We start from the raw sequence: 22033 nt of genomic DNA on the forward strand, positions 1-22033 counted from the left end.
CGGAAATTAATGGGCACACAAACCGTTATTAAAATACATTATTACAGATAAAATATGCCTATCATTGGATAATCTGATAAATCAGTTAAATATGCATATCGACAGTTTGTATGTTATTTAACAGTTATTTGAGACACATTTCTCGCTTTTATCTTGAATATTCACCAAATTGGCCGAGCTATAATACTCGTCCAAATGTCGGCTTTCGCGTATGATCTGGTTGAGATGAACATGTGACATCCTCATATCACTCTTTCTGCTACAGATATTTAACTGATCCATGTGTTTGATGTCGATTTGTGAGTTTAATTTTATGTTGTCTGACCTGCAATTTGACAGAATTATGCCTCTTCTATACTCCGGCATATTAGATTAACAGTATACTTTTGCGTGATTATGTTTTTTTACTCGACTGTCCATGTAAAACTTTATTGGTCATTGGTGTAGAGGAAACTGTATAATTAGGCTAATCAGTACTGCAATACAACATTGAAAAAGGAATTGTGGATAATTTGAACAGTTTAGAAAATTAATAGAAGAATGTTTCACTCATAACATAACATTTATAAATAATATTGAGGGTAATGCACACAATTGTTATTCTTTTGTCAGATGTTTCCACACATCATGATGGCTGTTCACTATTGATTAGCAGATGATTTATTGCTCTGGTACATTCAGCAACATTTTAGACTACGTCCATATGTTCGCGCCCTTGGACATTGGAATTCAAATTGAAGAGAACATGTTTAAATTATTAGAAAAGGGGAATGAAAAGTTAAAATGCAAACAAGAGAGCTTAAAACAATATGTGGTGCTGTTAGACGGTAGAATAGTAATATTTTAACTTTGAGGAAGTCTTTAAAATGGAAGTGGATTTGTTACTGGAAATGCAATTTAGAAATATCTAATCATTCGTCCTCATGCTGACTTATCACCAGCATCTTTTCTAGTAAACTCTGCAATATGAAAAATAAAAGTGCTTCATATTTTTAGATATTTCACTTGCCACCAAGATTTTAATGGTACTTAAGTACATGGAAAATACTTAATCGCGCAGAATATTAATTTGAATAACATGCTTGTTAAAAAATATAACATATAATAATACATTTAAGCCTGTTGTTTTTAGCTCACCTGAGCACAACGTGCTCATGGTGAGCTTTTGTGATCGCCTTTGTCCGTCGTGCGCCATCGACATTTGCCTTTGTTAACACTAGAGGCCACATTTATTGTCCAATCTTCATGAAATTTGGTCAGAAGATAGGTCTCAATGATGTCTTGGATGAGTTCGAAAATGGTTACGTTTGCTTGAAAAACATGGCTGCCAAGGGGAGGGGTATTTTTACTTACATGGCTATATATATAGCTGTAGTAAAATCTTGTTAACACTCTAGAGGCCACATTTATTGTCTGATCTTCATGAAACTTGGTTAGAAGATTCATCCCAATAATATCTTGGACGAATTTGAAAATGATGCCCGTTGGTTGAAAAACATGGCCGCCAAGGGGGCAGGGCATTTTTCCTTATATGGCTTTAGTAAAACCTTGTTAACATTCTAGAGTCTACATTTATTTTCCGATCTTCATGAAACTTGGTCAGAAAATTTGTCCCAATGATTTCTTGGATGATTTCGAAAATGGTTACCTTTGCTTAAAAAACACGGCCTCCAAGGGGCGGGGCATTTTTCCTTATATGGCTTATAGTATATGGCAATAGTAAAATCTTGTTAACACTCTAAAGGCCACATTTATTGTCCAATCTTTATGAAATTTGGTCAGAAGCTTCATCCCAAAAATTCCTTTGACGAGTTCTAAAATGATGTTGGTTGGTTGAAAAACATGGCCGCCAGGGGGCGGGGCATTTTTCCTTATATGGCTATAGTAAAACCTTGTTAACACTCTAGAGGCCACATTTATTTTCCGATCTTCATGAAACTTTTTCAGAAGATTTGTCCAAATGATATCGTGGATGAGTTTGAAAATGGTTTTGGTTTCTTGAAAAAAATTGGCCACCAGGGGGTGGGGCATTTTTCCTGATAAGGCTATATATGGCTTTTGTTAAACCTTGTTAACACTCTAGAGGCCACATTTATTGTCCAATCTTCATGAAATTTGGTCAGAAGATCTGTCTTATTGATATCTTGGATGAGTTCGTAAATCGTTACATTTGCTTGAAAAACATGGCTGCCAAGGGGCGGGGTCTTTTTTCCTTATATGGCTATATATGGCTATAGTAAAATCCTGTTAACACTCTAGAGGCCACATTTATAGTCCGATCTTCATGAAACTCGGTCAGAAGATTCATCCCAATAATACCTTGAATGAGTTCAAAACGATGCCGGTTGGTTGAAAAACATGGCCGCCAAGGGGGCGGGGCATTTTTCCTAATATGGCTATAGTAAAACCTTGTTAACACTCTAGAGGTCACATTTATTTTCAGATCTTCATGAAACTTGGTCAGAAGATTTGTCCCAATGATATTGTGGATAAGTTCGAAAATGGTTTTGGTTTCTTGAAAAACATGGCCACCAGGGGGCGGGGCTTTTTTCCTTATAAGGCTATATATGGCTTTTGTAAAACCTTGTTAACACTCTTGAGGCAACATATATTGTCCAATCTTCATGAAATTTGGTCAGAAGATTAGTCTTATTGATATCTTGGATGAGTTCGAAAATGGTTACATTTGCTTGAAAAACATGGTTGCCAAGGGGCAGGGCATTTTTCTTTATATGGCTATAGTAAAATCCTGTAAACACTCTAGAGGCCACATTTATAGTCCAATCTTCATGACACTCGGGGGGGGGGGGTGGATCATCATGAAACGTTTTCTTTTTTTTCTTATTTTTGGAAGATAATGTAATAAATGACCACACACCCACACTATACACCCCTATCCACCCCACCCCTCCCTCCTTTGTGATTGAAGTATTGAGATAGGTCCCTTCACCTTTAAAAGAAAAATAGATGAGCGGTCTGCACCTCAAGGCGGTGCTCTTTCCTTTTTGCGATCGCCTTTTGTCTGTCGTGTGTCGTGCGTCGTGCGCCGTCAACATTTGCCTTGTGAACACGCCAGAGGTCACATTTATTGTCCGATCTTCATGAAACTTGGTCAGAATATTTGTCCCATTGATACCTCGACTGAGTTCGAAACTGGGTCATGCTGGGTCAAAAACTAGGTCACTAGGTAAACAAAAACAAAAACTTGTGAACACTGTAGAAGTCACATTTGATACCCAATCTTCATGTCATTTTGTCAAAATGTTTGTCTAGATGATATGTTGGTTGAGTTCAAAAATGGTTCCGGTCCGTTGGAAAAACATGGCCGCCAGGGGGCGGGGCAGTATTCCTTATATGGCTATAGTAAAACCTTGTTAACCCTCTAGAGGTCACATTTATTGTCCAATCGTCATAAATTTAGTCAGCAGATTGGTCTCAATGATATCTTGGATGAGTTCGAAAATGGTAACGTTTGCTTGAAAACATGGCTGCCAAGGGCGCGGGGCATTTTTTCTTATATGGCTATATATGGCTATAGTAAAACCTTGTGAACACTCTAGAGGCCACATTCATTGTCCAATCTTCATGAAATTTGGTCAGAAGATTGGTCTCAATGATATCTTGGATGAGTTTGAAAATGGTTACGTTTGCTTCAAAAACATGGCTGCCAAGGGGCGGGGCATTTTTCCTTATATGGCTATAGTAGAATCTTGTTAACACTCTAGAGGCCACATTTATAGTCCGATCTTCATGAAACTTGGTCAGAAGATTCATCCCAATAATCTTGTGGACGAGTTCAAAAATGATGCTGGTTGGTCAAAAAACATGGCCGCCAGGGGGCGGGGCATTTTTCCTTATATGGCTATAGTATAACCTTGTTAACACTCTAGAGGCCACATTTATTTTCCGATCTTCATGAAACTTGGTCAGAAGATATGTCCATATGATATCTTTGATGAGTTCGAAAATGGTTTCGGTTGCTTAAAAAACATGGCCACCAGGGGGCGGGGCATTTTTCCTAATATGGCTATACATCATGCTTTAGTAAAACCTTGTTAACACTCTAGAGGCCACATTTATTGTCCAATCATCATGGAACTTGGTCAGAAGATTTATCCCAATGATATTTGGATGAGTTCGAAAATGGTTCCGGTTGGTGGAAAAACATGGCCGCCAAGGGGGCGTGGCATTTTTCTTATATAGCTATAGTTAAACCTTGTTAACACTCTAGAAGCCATATTTAGTGTACGATCATCATGAAACTTTGTCAGAAGATTTGTCCCAATAATATTTTGGACAAGTTCGAAAATGGTTCCAGTTGCTTGAAAAACATGGCCACCAGTGGGCCTGGGCATTTTTTTCCTTATACGGGCTTATGAATCTTCATGAAACTTTGTCAGTATATTTGTTTAAATCATATCTTGGATGTGTATGAAAATGGTTCTGGTCTGTTGAAAAACGTGGCTGCCAGGGTGTTCACTAGTCATGAAAGTTGGTAAGAACATTTTGTTCTAATGACATCTTGGGCTGCACATAACAGGTCAGTTCCTTTGAATCTCAGAAGAGCGACTTTGAGCCTTTCAGGCCCTCTTGTTTTTACTGGCATCCGTGTGCAGTTTTCATTAATGGAACAGAACTGTGTAGGTTTTAAAAAATCTGCTTCATCTTGTAAGCGTAATTTCATATTTTTCTCAACTTAAAGGGGAGATGATTCTGAACGTATTCTTACGTTGCTCATTAACGATATCGGTTGAGTACTCATTGATATGAAAACGTAAGAGTTTTAATGTGCTTACGAACTCCCCCCCCCCCACCCTCTCACACATATATTTCATGGGCATAATAAAAACAAAAATGGTTACAATATAACAGCATATTTATTTAAACTAAAATGTCTACATCAAAACAAAAATTTAACATAGAACACAAATAAAATAATTTGATTCTACTGAGGCTCGAACATTGGGCCTCTCACATGAAGCGAGCGTGTAACCACTACAATACGGAACCGCTTGAAAAATCACCTTCTAACTAAGATATTAATAAGCTATTAATAGTCGGTTTAAATGTAAACCCGGAAGTTTAAACGCTGGATAGTGAGCGGGATTAAAGGTCCATACCAAAGGGTCCATACCACTTGCAAGATACGGGTCAGGCCTGCGGCCTTCTATATGTGGTTCTTAAAAAACCTGTAGGAGGACTTGATAGTAATGAGACTGGGGTGCTGTGATGGTGCTCCTCATTGATAAGCGGCTGCTTCCTTTATCAAGACTCATTATTACAATTAATAATACGTGTCGCGCTTCGCGCTCTATAGCGCCTTTATTAGTAACTAGGTGGTTAATAGGATAGTGGAAAAAAGAAGTTTTGTTTTTATACAAAACCAGAAAGTTTCACCGGTTCGCGTATTTGCCCAGTACCTGTGATCTTTTATTATTGCCCAGTCCATGTGATCAGTTATTAATTAAAAGAATTAGCTTTGCATTATTAGCAATAAATGTTGTAGTAAATGTAACAGGCATAAATGCAGTCCTTATTTACACTAATTTACACAAAAAATCACCACTATGCAAGATATTCTGACAACAAAAATATATACATTGATCCGTAAAATAACTTCTCCTCCCATAAGCGAAAAAAAAAGTATTACATACTAGTCGCCGCACTTCAGTGCGACGCCAATGATGCCTGTATTCTATTTACCGAGTTACTTTTATACTAGTGCAATATCTCTAACTTATTGTGTGTGACTGCCTTCTGCATAAAAAGTGTATCTGAATGTGCATCTGAATAGCTTAAAACTGTCAATTAATCAATTTATTACAGTTACTATATTGCTTATTAACTTTAAGAAAAAAGGATCTTGGAAAATATAAATTATAGTCATCGACGCTTTCGGTGAACTTGTCTTCTCTGCCGCCGACGCCGACAGTCTCACCGTTGCCTCCTTCAGTGCTTATGTCGGTACACACCCCAATGTGACGGACAACTTCGCAAACTGTTGGTAGCGCCAACGGAACCGCGTCATCGACGCCTTCGGTGAACTTGTCTTCTCTGCCGCCGACGCCGACAGTCTCACCGTTGCCTCCTTCAGTGCTTATGTCGGTACACACCCCAATGTGACGGACAACTTCGCAAACTGTTGGTAGCGCCAACGGAACCGCGTCATCGACGCCTTCGGTGAACTTGTCTTCTCTGCCGCCGACGCCGACAGTCTCACCGTTGCCTCCTTCAGTGCTTATGTCGGTACACACCCCAATGTGACGGACAACTTCGCAAACTGTTGGTAGCGCCAACGGAACCGCGTCATCGACGCCTTCGGTGAACTTGTCTTCTCTGCCGCCGACGCCGACAGTCTCACCGTTGCCTCCTTCAGTGCTTATGTCGGTACACACCCCAATGTGACGGACAACTTCGCAAACTGTTGGTAGCGCCAACGGAACCGCATCATCGACGCAGCCAATCTCATCGTTGTCTCCTTGAGTACTATCGTCGGTGAACACCCCAATGTCACGGACGACTCTTTGTACTGTCGGCAGCACCAACGAAACTACATCACCGACGCGGCTAGTCTCATCGTTGCCTCCTACAGTGCTCTCGTCCATGCACACCCCAATGTCACGGACGACATCTTGCACTGTCGGCAACGCACTGACGGCTTCTTCCAGCCACCTAACCTGGAGCTCCACCCAGCAAGCCGTAATCTCCACCTCCAAGTTGGATATTTGGGCGGCCAGCTCGGCCTTTACCTTTTTCTGGGCCTCGCGGAGTCTACTCATTTAAATTACTATTAACTTAATTAAAATTAATACCTAACTAAAAATGGCAATTAGCCTACACAATTAAAACTAAATTCCCCAATAATTACCAATTAATAAAATCGCTATCGCTGTTTTTTCTATAAATAATCAATAAAAACTCTATATTAAACTGTTTCTGTCTTACTTTCCAAACAATTATGCAGTCTAGTCTTCATAAGACATCAGACCCAAGATCCCAAATCTTTACACGATACATGCACAGAAGTGTAAACACCAGCGCCAATAGAATTCTTGCCACTTAACATGTTATGTTACAAAAATATAATAATTCACAATATGTACAATTCTTGACAACGTCTGACATCTGTCAATCCATGAAACAATTCATGCCTGTGTATGCAACAGAGTTTGATCAGGAAATACATGTGGATGATTTATGGGATGACGTAACTTGGATTCACAAATATCAAACATTAGCACTAAATCTATTATAAATTCGTCAATAAATCTCCAAATAGACTGATCAGTAAAATGATTTTTTAATGAATGTTTGGCTTATGTAGAAATGTCAACACGGTATCCGCACAACATTTAAAATCAAATAAACGTTGACAACAATATCCTTAACTCAACAACATGAGCAGAGGATGATGACAGATTTTCTTAAAATATGTTTTAACTGAACACAAATTTAAAGCAAAATTTCATTTTTAACAGTTTCACTGTTATCTGTTATTAAAACAATTAAAATAGAAGGACATTACAAAGAAGGGTCATTTTCAATTCACAACGGAACAAAAATTTCTTAATTTCTATAAGTAGATTTAAAAGTATTGTTAACAAAGGGTTATCTTCTGTTCAAATCATTTAGAAAAACAACTTTTTAACTTACCTATAAACCCCCCCCCCCATACTTTTCTTTAAAAAAATAATAATCTTCAAATAACTGTGGAATCATAAATAGGTAAAACATAGATTGTAAACATAATGATGAACAACTAGGCCCGGTTGCTCAAAACTTTAACAGCCATTTATGGTAACAGACTGTAAACTTCATATCCCAATACAATTTATTTTAAAGGAAATGTTATAATATTATTCAACATTTTCGAATTATTCAAGCAAACACATTTGTTTACAAATAACTCATATATTATAATGTTAACCATAAAATCACATAACTTTATCCAACAATAATTGGCCATGAAAGTTTTGAGCAGCAAAAGCGCTGTTAATGACCAGCACTCATTCAAAAATACACACACACACACACACACACACAAAAACACACACTCTTAGTATCTTATCACCAATTTAAACTTTACACTGCCTTGTGGACATGAACAACAATAAATCAAGTCTCTTGTTCTCTCCAAATTCTTAATCTTTTTATCTCATTTTTATGAAATACCAATAGAAAATATCTTTTTAATTATTTTAAAAGTTCTGTCAATTTGGACCCATGACTTCAATATCAATATTCATTTGCTAAAGATACTCCAAGTTTTCTTAACCCAGTCACTCAACCATCACAATACACAATCAAATACCACAAAAGCACACAAATAGTAGCACAATCAAATGGTTCGCAAAAATCTTTCACATTATTTCGACCCCTGAAATCCTTATGTTTTCACTTGACTTTTACATCTACTAAACATACTGATAACAAAAAAGTCTACATCATTATCTTGATGGGCTTTTTTTATACAACATTAACCGTATCAAGTTGAAATAAACTATTCACAAACTTTATTGTACAAAAAGCCTTTTTGTGCGCAGAACAAAAGTATTTAACATCAGCAAAATGTCTTCAGAAAAACAAATACAATATGATGTCCTAATGCCAAATTAAACTGAGTGACAATGGTTACATCGAGATTTAGATCGTATTTGCTGGATACAGCTGTGGAAAGGTGTTGGTGTTGGTGTTGGGATCTGCAAAAAGGTTTTAGTTTTGTTTTTTTTTAATTGGCTGCTGTGGTTGGACAATGTTGAGATAAAAGTATTTAGAATGATGGTGAATTTAGCTTTTTCCGATGATCTCATTTACTTTGTATTGGTGTTAAAACTATATCAAGTAAGTCATATGTGTGTTGCTGGTATTTAATGTGTTATACAACAAATTGTCATAAACATCAGACAAGACATGCAATGGTATACGCACTTTCATATTACAGGTTGAATCAAGGGAAGCAATATCAAATGCATATGTGCGAGCATTGTTTGATCTTATATCCTTAGTGGCATGTGGTTCTAAAGGAGCATTGGCGAAATTGACTTAATTGTAAAAAAGTACCAAAAAAAATCACAGAGTTTGTATTCCAACTGAATATATGTAGAACAAAAATAAAAACTGCAAATAAAAAACACGCCGCTTTAACTTGTAGTTAAGCACCAATTTCCCGGGACCCAGTTTACATTCGCAATAACACTGCTATAAATAGAATTGCCAAGGACAAAATTCGTGCCCCGTAAACTTCTATTTCCTCGGACTTCAGTTACCGATACATCAGCAATTTACACTGCTATATACAGCAGTCAACCAAACACGTTTTTTCATGAACTGCTGCGCACAGAATACGCGCCAACTAATCACGGGAAATTGCCAAATAAAAAACACGTGGCCGTCCGTTAATTACACAAGCAATGAACCTGTTACAAACAGCATTGGACAATCACGTTTTTTAACAAATATTTCGCCAACTGATAACACGGCCGGCGAATGTGAACAATGAAAAAAACTATGATGCCGTCTGTTTTTACACACGACTAAAAATAGACGAAAAATGCGTGCAACTGTTAAATTATAGAAATAACGTTTTAAAACGAACACAGAACTTTAAATTAAATTTGATGCGACGGTCCAAACTAAATTTCACGATGCCGATTTATTTGCAACAAAGTTATATATAGAACTAGCCTAACCGTTAAAACACAATTACACAAACCCCACCCGTACTACCATTGTAGTGTTTTCACCCGGTTAGCTATTCGTGGGTTTTAATGCAATTATCACAACCGCTAGCAAAGATAATATACTAGACTACTCACATGGGCATCGACTGGAATCCACGTCTGGACGGCACCAATCGTCCTCGTCGTCTTCGAGGGAACTTGTCGGCTTCACGCGTCGGCTCGTCGGGTACACTCGTCGGCTCGTCCACGTCACGAAATGGCACTATACATGTACTTCTGGGAATACACTTCCAGGCAAACACGTACTTAAACACACAGTCACCGGCTTACATACACAGGCTTAACCCCCTGGAACTACTAACGTACTCAGGGTTACACGCACAAGTTCACAGTTACAGGCTCACAGTTACAGACTCACTTATATCTTCTGGGAAAGGCCTTCCAGGTAAATACGTGTTGAACGCACATAAAATACAATATAATACAATACACACAGGCTCACAGCTAGACACTGGCTAACATGCACAGGCTTAACCCTCTGGAACTACTAACGTACTCAGGGTTACATGCACAGGTTCACAGTTACAGGCTCACAGTTACAGACTCACTTATATCTTACAATACCATATAAAATATACAGGCTCACAATTCCTCACACAATACTCACATAGGGACATAGGCACATAAACACATATACTCACCTCAACGTCCCGTGCACAAGAGACCGTACAAACTCGTGCTACCCAGCATGCACTATACCGATTTGTCGCTGGTTCCCAATCACGAGGTATGTGCGCATTTTGTAGACCGGGCACCGGCACAACACCACGAACTCCCGATCGCTAGGCGGACACCTCATCCACTACACCACTGCGATAGTATATACGGATGCCTACTGTATATTTATTTTTGGCATAGATTTTACTTTATTACACAGTGTACATAGCTTTAGAATTAATTTTCAATTGTAAACACAAACCTGAAAACTATCACTCAATTTCAGAGTGAACAGCATTTGATTGTGTAGCCCCACGATAGACAAAGTTATAAAGAAATGGACGGACTTTAAGGTATATTAACAAATGAAATCTCATGACCCTTACTTACTAACTTACTCTTACCACAAAATGATTATAAAAAATTCACAATGTCAGTCACATGTAAAATTTTTAAAATGAAAGTTAGACTGGGAGCAAAAGGTTAATTTTGTACTTTGAGTTATACATAAAAACATTTCTAATGAATTTGCACGGAATAATCATTAGGAATAATAATTGTTGTGTATTGTGTGTTTGCTGTTTTCTATTGACAATTCCAGTCCAGTTCATGTATGTAAATATTTTTTAACATATTATGACATATATTTAACATAATTATTTCTTATATTTAGGTTTTTGGTATCCATTCATCACTTTTTTCGTTCAACTGTGGAATGTTTGAATTTGAACACTTTGTACTTTCTTTTCAGACGCACAAAAACAACCATGTGTGAATGATGAGATCTCATCCATCACATGAGTTGAACAAAAGTTGGTAAGATAATTAATCAAGTACACAGTATAAAGTTAGCACATTTATTCGTGTAGGTGTGTCAATGTTACAAAACACATAAAATAAATAAGGTTTAACAACGTTATCATAATCACAAATTAATTATGTGACATATATATCGTTATTTATTAAGTTACTTGGTTACAGATACATTTCAAATTGTAATAAATGCATAAATCAAAATATCTTTTTTTGTACATGTTTGTATGTATGACAGCTCATAAAGATCGATTGTCCATATTTATTAATGAATATTTAGTCCGCAGTCTAAAGTCTATTTAGTCCGCACAGGCTAATCAGGGACAATTTTCTGCCTAAACTGGATTTTTGCTAAGAAGAGTCTTTCTTAAAACGCAACATATAATACAAGCTGAAAGTGTCGTCCCTGATTGGCCTGTGTAGACTGCACAGGCAAATCTGGGACGACACTTTACGCACATGCATTAAACCCCATTTTCTCAGAGCGCGACTCATATATAAAGTTATTATGGTGATTTATTAAATACATGTTATTTAAAAACAAGAAACCGTCGGAGACGGTTGATGCTCCCCAAAGTTGTTTTTTGTCACAATATTGCACTATATATTCAGATAAAAAGAAACGTTTTGAGGGCACAGTAGTTGGGTGGGGGGACAATAATTTTTTATAGACAATTTCAAAGGGCCATAACTCTGTGAAATATCATCTGACCAGAATCCGCTGATAATATGCACATGTCCTCTTGGTCGTGAAGCTTCCCATAAAGTTTTATTGAATTCCGGTTATTAGTTGCTGAGAAATAGCCCGGACAAGAATTGCACTATATGTACAGTTTATGGAAAATTTCAAAGGGCCATAACTCTGTAATAAATCATCCGACCAGAACCTGCTAATAATATGCACATCTCCTCTTGGTAGTGAAGCTTCCCATAAAGTTTCATTGAATTCCGGTCATTAGTTTCTGAGAAATAGCCCGGACAAAAATTGTGCACGGACGGACAGACAGACGCATGGACAGACGCAGCGGTGACTAAATGCTCCCCAAAAAATTAATTTTGGGGGAGCATAAAAAAGGTTAATCACATTTCACAATACCATTTGTAAAAATCAATTGAATATAAATTTTTTTTAGTAAATACAAAAAAGTTATTGTTTTTTTTTACATGGACTTGTAGAAAATAAATTAACGAGTATACATAAGCTAAAATAACATATTGGATTACTTATGTTATTTTACGAGTCATATTCATTCATATATAATCATTATAGGAAATCCGCGAAACAGCGCATGTGAGGCCCAGTCATTTGAGCGGGTAAGAAAAAAAAGATGTGAGTTCCATGAAAATTAAAGATTAACTTATGAAGTGTAGATCATGAATGTGTAATAATGAATCAACAATCCATCTTTACATAAATGATACAATTCATTCTCAAGAATTTTTTATATGAAACTATTAGTTCCAACAGAACCTTGTCTGATGTGCAGTATACACAGTACATGCTCTTTAAAGAACAAACAGAAACCACATCTCTTTATGTTACAATGTTAACCTTTTATTTCATCACTTGTCTTACAAATACAAATTTTATTAACATAAAATGTATTTCATTTTCAGATAGTGTTCCACTTCATTGTTCCCTAGCTGTAGAGTTGTTGGAGAAAACCCTGTATTGTTATGTTACAAAGATAATTAAATAAAGGAGTAGAATTTATTTTCACTTTGTTATACTATAAAAGAAACATGTAATCATCCTACGCATTGCATAAATGCTTATTGTAAAAAGTGTGTCTTTAATGAAAAAAATCCAAAAAAGAACGGCAGAAATTGTCAATATCCACACTTTTACAAAGATGTTGACCACACTTGACCGAAATGCAGCAGCTCATAGACAAGAAATCATTAACTTATTAAGTTATTTTGTATCATTAGCAGAAACTTAATGACCATCTTTCATCAACAAAGAGTCAAATATTGAATATTAACACATGTCGCCGAACATAGACTGACCACATTGACTCACCTATAGCACTTCGTGCACATGTGAGCATAAAATAGCAACTACATAAATAAGTTAATGATGTGTTGTCCATATAAGCTGCATTTTGGTCCTGTTGTGGACTGTGCACAACGTCATCCACTTCTTGTGCCTAAGTAAGTTGTTCAGGCAGTGGCACCTGCTAATCTATGCATAAGTTGTGCAGGCGCATTCATGCAGCCACTGCTTGACAGCACTCATCGAGTCTCATGAATAAACAACCGCCAGTTTTATGCGGACACCTGTCAATAGAGAATAACAATCAATATTAACTAGTGATTTAATTACAATATCCAATTTATTATCAGAACTAATGATTATTATGCATTTTATTTAATTGATTTACATTTTCAGATAATAATTAAATTTAAGACTAAAATGGGTCAAGAAATAAATTCATTAAACAAAATTTGCAATAATCTATGGCATCCATTTTTATCAAAACATGCACGTGCATATGAAAGCAACTTTAAAATCTGTATCAAATGTTTTTTTTAACTACATGTGTCTCCTTCACTGATGCCCCCATGTCACGTTGAGATACACAAACAAGTCCATCAGTCATAAAAAGACAAATTTCTTCAGTACAAACAACTTGTGTATATATGCTCAAATCTTGAAAACAAATAACAAAACAAATTTAATTACACATTTGTGTACAGCTACAATTCATTAACACATTAAGGTCATTCAGCAGTTGCTGTTATGCACAATCTATCCACAGATGAACAGACAGACACAGAGGACGAACAGGTGCAATTCTTACGGCTTTCCACGGTGTACGTTTACTAAATTGTTATGATGTAGATGTGACGATTACAATTATGCGCTAAAGATTATTAAAGGCATAAAGCATCACACTTTTTATCCAATATTTTGTGGGGAGATTTATTTTGTGCTTATTAAATGGTGTCTTATGTTGATTAACTGAATGTGTTTAACTGTTTTGAACTAAATAAACATACATGTAGTAAGTTTACATACCTAAATCTACTCTTTGGCAGTCCAAAAGCTCTATCAACCACAGTACACTTGACTGGGCATTGTTGTACCTATTGTTGATAGCCGGAGTCCCCCAGTAGGTGTCTCTTGTGGTTTTCTTCCAGAAAAGTCTAATAACAAATTTATAATAAGCTAAGTTTAAGTTGGAAAAATCATTGGTTAAACGGTTTATGAAGGTAGCTATAGGATGTTCGCAAGCTTAACGCAATCTTAAATTCATTTAAATTATAAATTTTAACATTGATAAGCATATTTTATTTGTTGAAACAGTGTGTACACACATACAGAAATATAATTGAATCTTTTATGTTGTTGAAAGAAATTAAAAGTAAAATTATGTATGCACATTAAACACATTATATTTTAGTAATGTGCAATGCATTGATGTAAAAAATAAAATATTTGCATCATCATAACAGTAGTATTGCACTTTTTCCTAGCCAATACTAGCCATAATCCCTCTAATGGTATATCCATAAAAGCACATTTATTGTCATACCTTCAAACCACGGACAAAGACAGAGGCGTCGTGTGTGTTGACCCAAGCCATTTTGACACAATCTCAATGAACCTGCAAATAAACTATACTTTAATATGTGAAATGTGTTTCACTAACTTTGTTGAATGATTGGGGCATCTATTTAATTCACATGTTTTATGATTTAACACTATTAGTTAAGCCACTTCTGACTGACAAGTGACATTGTCATTGGTAAGAGCGTAACTAGATCAAAATATAACTTTGCTACCTTGCATCTCACCGTGCAGTGTGAGATATATGTTGCTCAGCTACTGTATATATTACTGTACAATTCATAAATCTAATATTGACAGAGCATTGATATTCAAATGTTGGGATTGCAAAGTTTATGACTTATAATCGTTGGGGCAGATATTGCAGACATTATACAGTGCATTATTTATTATTCATTAGATAGAAAAAAACTTCAAAACTTTATGCGCAAAAGGCATATCAGGATATTGCGTCGACAACTAACTTACATAGCAGCGTCCGAAATGTGAAATATCCGAATGCTAGTTCACCCGTTAACATACAATATTTAATGACAAATGAACTGTTTTACTTCAAAAGAAACCATAAAACATTTGTTTTGATAGAAATTAAATAAAGATAACTAAATACTTACCTATTTAACGAATTAATTATCCAAACATCACAAATTTCATTTCCCTTGGACGTTTAATGCAGAGAATGATATAACGAATATATTTAACGTTATTCAAACATAAATACGTCCAATAGTATCAATATTTCTCCATCAAGGAGATCGCTAAATCCTTTCTTTCTCGAAACATTCTCATCTCTCTTGGTTGACCAACGTTTAAAGCGCGTGCGGCCGCCATGTTTACGAACGCTAAGTGTGGTCTTACCCAGTCGTAGCTTTAAGCACAAATCTTACGACATCTTAGCTGCGATTTCTTTGATAAAACGGTACGCAGTACTTACGATAAGCGTACGACAAAATCCTACGAATCTTACGTAAGATCATGCTAAGATCTGTTGATAAAACGGCCTCCGAGTTAATTAAAGGCTCTTGTCGTTACATGCATGAGCTCATGCATTTACGTATATAACTGATCAACTATGGGTCAATTTTCTAACGAGAAATTCCAATTCACCACCACATCATCTCAGACTCAAGTCACATAATCAGTAGTTTTTACTGCCATTTTTGTGCCCTACCGGTTTCACCGGAGGGGACCTATGGTTTGCGCTCTGTGCGTCTGTGAGTCTGTCTGTCTGTCTGTCTGTCTGTCTGTCTGTCTGTCTGTCACACTTTTCTGGATCCTACGATAACTTTAAAAGTTCTTCATATTTTTCATGAAACTTGAAACATGGATAGATGGCAATATGGACATTATGCACGCCATTTCATTTTGTTCCTTCATAAAAAATTATGGTTGCTATGGCAACAAATAGACTAAAAATACTGCTGAAAATGGTGGTTTTCTGGATCCTACGATAACTTTAAAAGTTCTTTATATTTTTTCATGAAACTTGCAACATGGATAGATGGCAATATGGACATTATGCACGTCATTTCATTTTGTTCCTACGTCAAAAATTGTGGTTGCTATTCAACAAAAAAAAAACTTCTGAAAATGGTGGAATTTCTGACAATAGTGGAGCCGGTAGGCGACCATATTGCTTGACAATAGCCTTGTTATCCATGTCATTTGTAAACAGTTTTTGTTATGATGCACTGATATTGTTTCTGAATTAATGAAACAAACATGGGAAACAGTGGATAAGAGATAAAAACAAATAGTAAAAACGACTTGAATTATTCAGTTGATGACTTGATCCAATAAAGATTTGTCAATGAGCAATTCAGTTCAGGAATTAAATAAGGGAACAATTTAGGATCAAAGTTTAGTTCTGAGTTTGCATTTTGCCATATAAAATGGAATTTTCATTTCGCATAATAACTATTTTTCGAATAACCAGTCAATATTGATAGCAAGGCGGAATTTAAAAGAAGCAGAGTTCAGTACGATGTTATTGTGTTCCTGATCTTTAAAATTGTATGTGCCGTTATTTTCATTTCACGAAATTGCCGTAATTTTCACTTCACGAAATAGAAGTGGCAGGTGCGCGGAATTGAAAATATATGCAGTTTTTTGAAGTTTAAAGTTTATTATAGTATCATCAGCATAATTGCATAAAAACACAGATAGACCAATACATTAAAACAATAAACACAATCATTGCTGCCACTCAATTTTGAGTTACTAGTTAATCCTTACATCACATACATATTATTTAAAATATTAAAAAGGGAGCTAACTCGGAAGCTCATATTGTATCCTTTGTTAACAAGTACTTCTAAGTTATCCTCCTTTCTCTTACAAGTTATATCAACACATAAAACATACGAATAACACAATTTTATCTCAAACAAAATATTTAGACATAAAACCTAGATAAGTTTTGCTAATCTGATAGTTAAATACTGCAATTAAATGTCTACAACAAAACACTGAATTGGAAAAAAGATGCAAGTGCATACCAAAACGGAAAAAAAGTGGTAAGAAATCATTTATTCCCTATGATTACACCATAAAGGAACTGATTAGCAATGACATTCTAGTACAGACTAAAAGACAGCACTAAGATTACATAAAATACTTGGCATGACATTATATACATAGTCTTAACAGTCTATATACCTTTAAAAAATAAAATAATCTTTTTACAAATGTTAACACAGTTTATTGGAATGAAGTTGGTACCAAAAGACTAGTAATTTGTACCACTAAGTGTAAATTAATATTATTTACACATATAAGATTTCGTCTTTGTAGTATTAAGAAGCAGGTTTTGGCTAAAATTCTAACCAGATTATTATTATTATCAGTAAAAAGCAATTTAAGTTTATCATCATTGCTAAAAGTCATACAATCAGGTGCAGAAACTTTAGCTCTATCAAAAAGGGTATTTCATATGTCACAGTACAAATTGCATTCTAGTAAAGTTTAGTATGACGATAATATTAACTAAAACGAAGACGTAAATGTTAATATTCCAAACGTTATTATGTAATTATTGATGATTTTAATGAAAAGATCTCCGCTGAGGAAATTCTTAATGCAATAAAATGTTTCAAGGTATAGCGGATTTATTCCTTAAACATGGTTTATTGGTTGTATGTTGTCTATTTATAAAATCGAAGGAGATACTTATGATTATCAAAATCTAAATCCTATAAAGCTGCTCAACTGCTTAGGTAAGTTATTTAAAGCTGTTCTAAATAATAAACATACAAAATATATAGAAGACAATTATTTGTTACCCGAAATGCTGGTGTAAGATAGAGCCACTCAACGATATATATTGTACCATATTTTTGTGTTGCATGCTGTAGCTGAAATTTGTAAACGTAAAAATAAAAAAAGTTTCGCCATTTTGTTAATTTTCACAATAAATTGGATTTAGTCTGGAGGGTCGGCATATGGAGAAAAATATTACGTTATAATAATTACGGTAGGTTTTTTTTTATATTCTTAAAAATATGTATACTTGCATATGAAGAGCCACGATGACAAAAGTGTTGTGCTTAAAAAGAAATCCTGTTTAAAGCAAAATACGCAATATAGTAATGTTTTTATATCCAGTGATAGATCAAGAGAGGAGAGAGTGCAGGCAAATAACTTCAGGAAGATTCTCGATGGCCTGAAATCTGGTCAGGTCTCGAATCTAGAAATGCGTGGGGCTTATGTAGTCTCAAAAATGATCGTGCTAATAAAGGTGATGCAAACCACAATTCTGGAAGATCTCAAAATGTCGTTCGAGACCGTACTCGACCAAATGCGTCAAATGGTACCTATACTGATGTTCAAGACCGTAATCGACAAAAAACACTGGTGGGCCAACGTCTTACCCCAGGTCAAGTAGTAGATCCAGGAGTTGTGGAGATGGTCGTCAGGGCAACAACAGGCGCCACAACAAAGGGGGGAAAAGCGGACAGTTCCACAGGCGCAGATAGGCAGTCTGTGGGTTTTGGAACGTTCAAAACTGGAACACTAACATTTTAACTGATAATCATAAATTGAGAGAACATTGTTTAAAATTTTGAAATTATGACTTATTAGGCATTGTAGAGCCACACGCGATAATCAGGTTTTAAATATTGATTGGTTTACATTTTATTGTTTTAATAGGGGTAATTTGCATAAAAGAGCAAAAGCAGGTTCAGGTGGTGTTGCATTTTTATTTAAAAATGAGCTTTTAAAAGATTTTGATTGTAATATTATTGATTGTGAATTTGAACGTATTTTGCGGATTTCATTGTCATGTAAAAATGACACATGATGATATACTCGCTTGTGTGTGTTATTTGCCAACACAAAATTCAAGTAGGCAAATTGATGTAAATGATTTCTATGATACACTTCTTTGTCAAATTGAACATTATCAGAAAGAAAATGCTTTTATGTTTGTATGTGGTGACTTTAACAGTAGATGTTCTGATGATGCAGATTTCATTCCAGGCATAGACCAGTTACCCGATAGAGATGTCGTAGATTTTTCTTCAAACCAATTTGGGGATAATTTAATTGAGTTTTTAATCAATGTAAATTTTTGCATTTTAAATTGCAGGAATACCAAAAAATAACAATTTGACATTTATAGGACCTCAAGGTGCATCTGTGGTGGATTATTGTTTTAATTCAATTGTATCATTGTATTGTAAATTGTATCAGAATTTACTGACATTGCAGTTTTGAAGGTGTCTGATATTTTACGATCTACATATATATATATACTCAGCTTAGTAGAATTACAATGCCAGACCATGCATTGCTAAGATAGAATATATGCCTAGATGGTAAAGACCTAGATACTGTGTTTTGTATTTCCCCGGTTGAAATAGGATAAAGTTAAGTGATTTATAACTCGAAGAATGTTTGTCGTGAATTTTTGACAAATTCCGAAGTTCAGCGGGAGGTGTTTGATGTTATAAATCACCTGGAAACTACAATTGTTTCACAGGTTGGTCTAAATGAAGCCTATGATAAGTTTGTCAGTGCCATACACATGTCTTCTAAGTTAGAGCAGAAAGTTGTCAAGATTTCTTCTCACAGAAGAACTGGTAAGAAATTTAGAGTTAACAAACCATGGTGGTCTGAACACCTCACAGGTTTATGGAATGACTTATGTACATCAGAAAAAGCGTGGCTTAAATGTAAAGATGGTAATAGGCAAACCCTTAAACATGTTAATGTGCAGAAAAGAAAGTTATTTGATAGCATTGTTAAAAGAGGAAAGAGGCAATATGTCTATCAAGCCCAGTCTGAACTTGAGGCGGCATTATTCTCTAACTCTTGAATGTTTTTGAAAAGTATTGGAAATATTGGTATTGGAAGTAAACGGTTAAAACGCATTCTGTTTGAAGTAAACATGCCTGATGGTTCCATTATTTCTAATCCAGAGACGGTTCTCAATAAATTGGGCTCTGATTTTGAAGGTCTTCTTAACCCTATGAACACTGCAACAAATGGCTTTGATAATTATACTGGCTATTTTGGTGATAATAATATTGATTATCAAGAAAATGAACAACTTGATTGTATGATATCTATTGATGAGGTATTGAAATGTATTTTACATGCTAAAGCTGGTAAAGCACCTGGATATGTTGACATACCATGTGAACTACTCAAAAGTGATTCTGCTTTAGCTTTGCTACATAGTCTTTTTAACAGATGTTTCGTAAGTGGTACTGTACCTTCAGCATGGTCCAAAAGTATTATTACACCGGTGCAAAATCATCCACATCGTATCCAGGAGACCCTTTGTCCTACAGAGGCATATCATTGGCCCCATCAATGTATAAAATATACTGCTCTGTTTTAATTAATGGATTGATAAAGTGAACCGAGAGTGATAATACTAAATGTGACGAACAAAATAGTTTTATGAAGGGCAGAAGTACAATTGATCAAGTACAGTCCCTTACAAGTGTTATTGAAACACGAAAGCTTAAGAAGTTACAAGCATTTACTGCTTTTATAGATTTTAGAAAGGCGTATGATCTCATAGAACGCCAATCTTTGTGGAATAAGTTGCATCAGCAGGATGGGATAAGGGGCAGAATGTGACAGGCAATAAAATCATTATACAATGATGTTAGGTGCTGTGTACGCCTAAACGGGTTTGATACATCGTGGTTTGATGTAAAATGTGGATTAAAAAAGGCTGTCTATTATCTCTTATGCCGTTCAACTTGTACATAAATGATCTAAGTGTATATATATTAATAATTTAGACAAAGGTATATATATATATATATATATATATATATATATATATATATATATATATATATATATATATATATATATATATATATATATATATATATATATATATATACATATATGTACTGGAGATAGAAAAATATGCATTTTGCTTTATGCTGACGATATAGTTCTGTTGGCGGAAAATGCCCAGGACCTTCAAACTATGTTAGATGCTTTAGCTATTTGGTGTAGTCAAAATAAAATGACTGTTAATTGTAAAAAATCTAATATTGTTCACTTCAGAGCCAGCAGTATCTCCGAGAAGCTGGATATTGTTCATAGCTACACGTATCTTGGTGTTGTATTGAATGAATATTTAGATTATAATGAAATTGCTAAATCTGGTGCAATGTCAGCTTCAATGGCACTTGGTCTTGTTATATCTAAAAGTAAGGCATTTGATGGGTTTCACTACTCTACATTTACAAAACTATATGTTTCATTGGTATGGCCCATAATCAATTACAGTGCCCCAATATGGGGGGATAGATCATATTCATGCATAAATGCAGTGCATCATAGAGCTATGCGATATTACTTGGGTGTTGGAAAGTATACTCCGAATGTTGCTGTAAGTGGAGGGATGGGTTGGAAACCACCAATTGTTAGACAATGGGTTTCAGTATTTAGACAGTATTTAAGAGTACTGATTATGAATGATAATATAATTAATAAATCCATATATATGTGGCCCAAAGCTTGCAATGTGAAAAATGGTTTTTATAGATTGAAGAAACTTTTATCATAAATTAATAGTGCTCATATATTAGAGAATAATATTGGAAATGCTAAACCTACTATATCAATGTTGGAAGTGAAATTGTTAGATATTGAACATAAAATAAGTGGAATTTATTGTTGGGGAGGTACAATGCTATAAGAGGAAACGGTGGTAATAAATTAATTACTTACAGAAAATTTAAATCACAGTACTGTAAAGAAAACAATCTTATGTATA

At 35.3% G+C, this 22033-nt stretch overlaps 2 protein-coding genes across 2 annotated transcripts in view; one reads left to right on the top strand and one right to left on the bottom strand.

Moving 5' to 3' along the window:
• Positions 1 to 911: 911 nt before the first annotated feature.
• Positions 912 to 22033, bottom strand: part of LOC127852550 (uncharacterized) — a 210728-nt gene continuing 189606 nt past the window's right edge. The window contains exons 2-3 of the mRNA XM_052386504.1: positions 5892 to 6812; positions 912 to 959 (exon numbers count right to left, since the gene is read on the bottom strand). Coding sequence (XP_052242464.1) covers positions 912 to 959; positions 5892 to 6779 — 936 coding nt within the window. The 5' untranslated portion in view covers positions 6780 to 6812. The remainder of the gene's footprint in view (positions 960 to 5891; positions 6813 to 22033) is intronic.
• The window catches only part of LOC127852551 (monoglyceride lipase-like), a 29848-nt gene continuing 17630 nt past the window's right edge, over positions 9816 to 22033 (top strand). The window contains exon 1 of the mRNA XM_052386505.1: positions 9816 to 9906. Within this exon, the coding sequence (XP_052242465.1) occupies positions 9816 to 9906 (91 nt within the window). The remainder of the gene's footprint in view (positions 9907 to 22033) is intronic.

The sequence above is a fragment of the Dreissena polymorpha genome, chromosome 12 (genome assembly GCF_020536995.1).
Source record: "Dreissena polymorpha isolate Duluth1 chromosome 12, UMN_Dpol_1.0, whole genome shotgun sequence".
NCBI lineage: Eukaryota > Metazoa > Mollusca > Bivalvia > Myida > Dreissenidae > Dreissena > Dreissena polymorpha.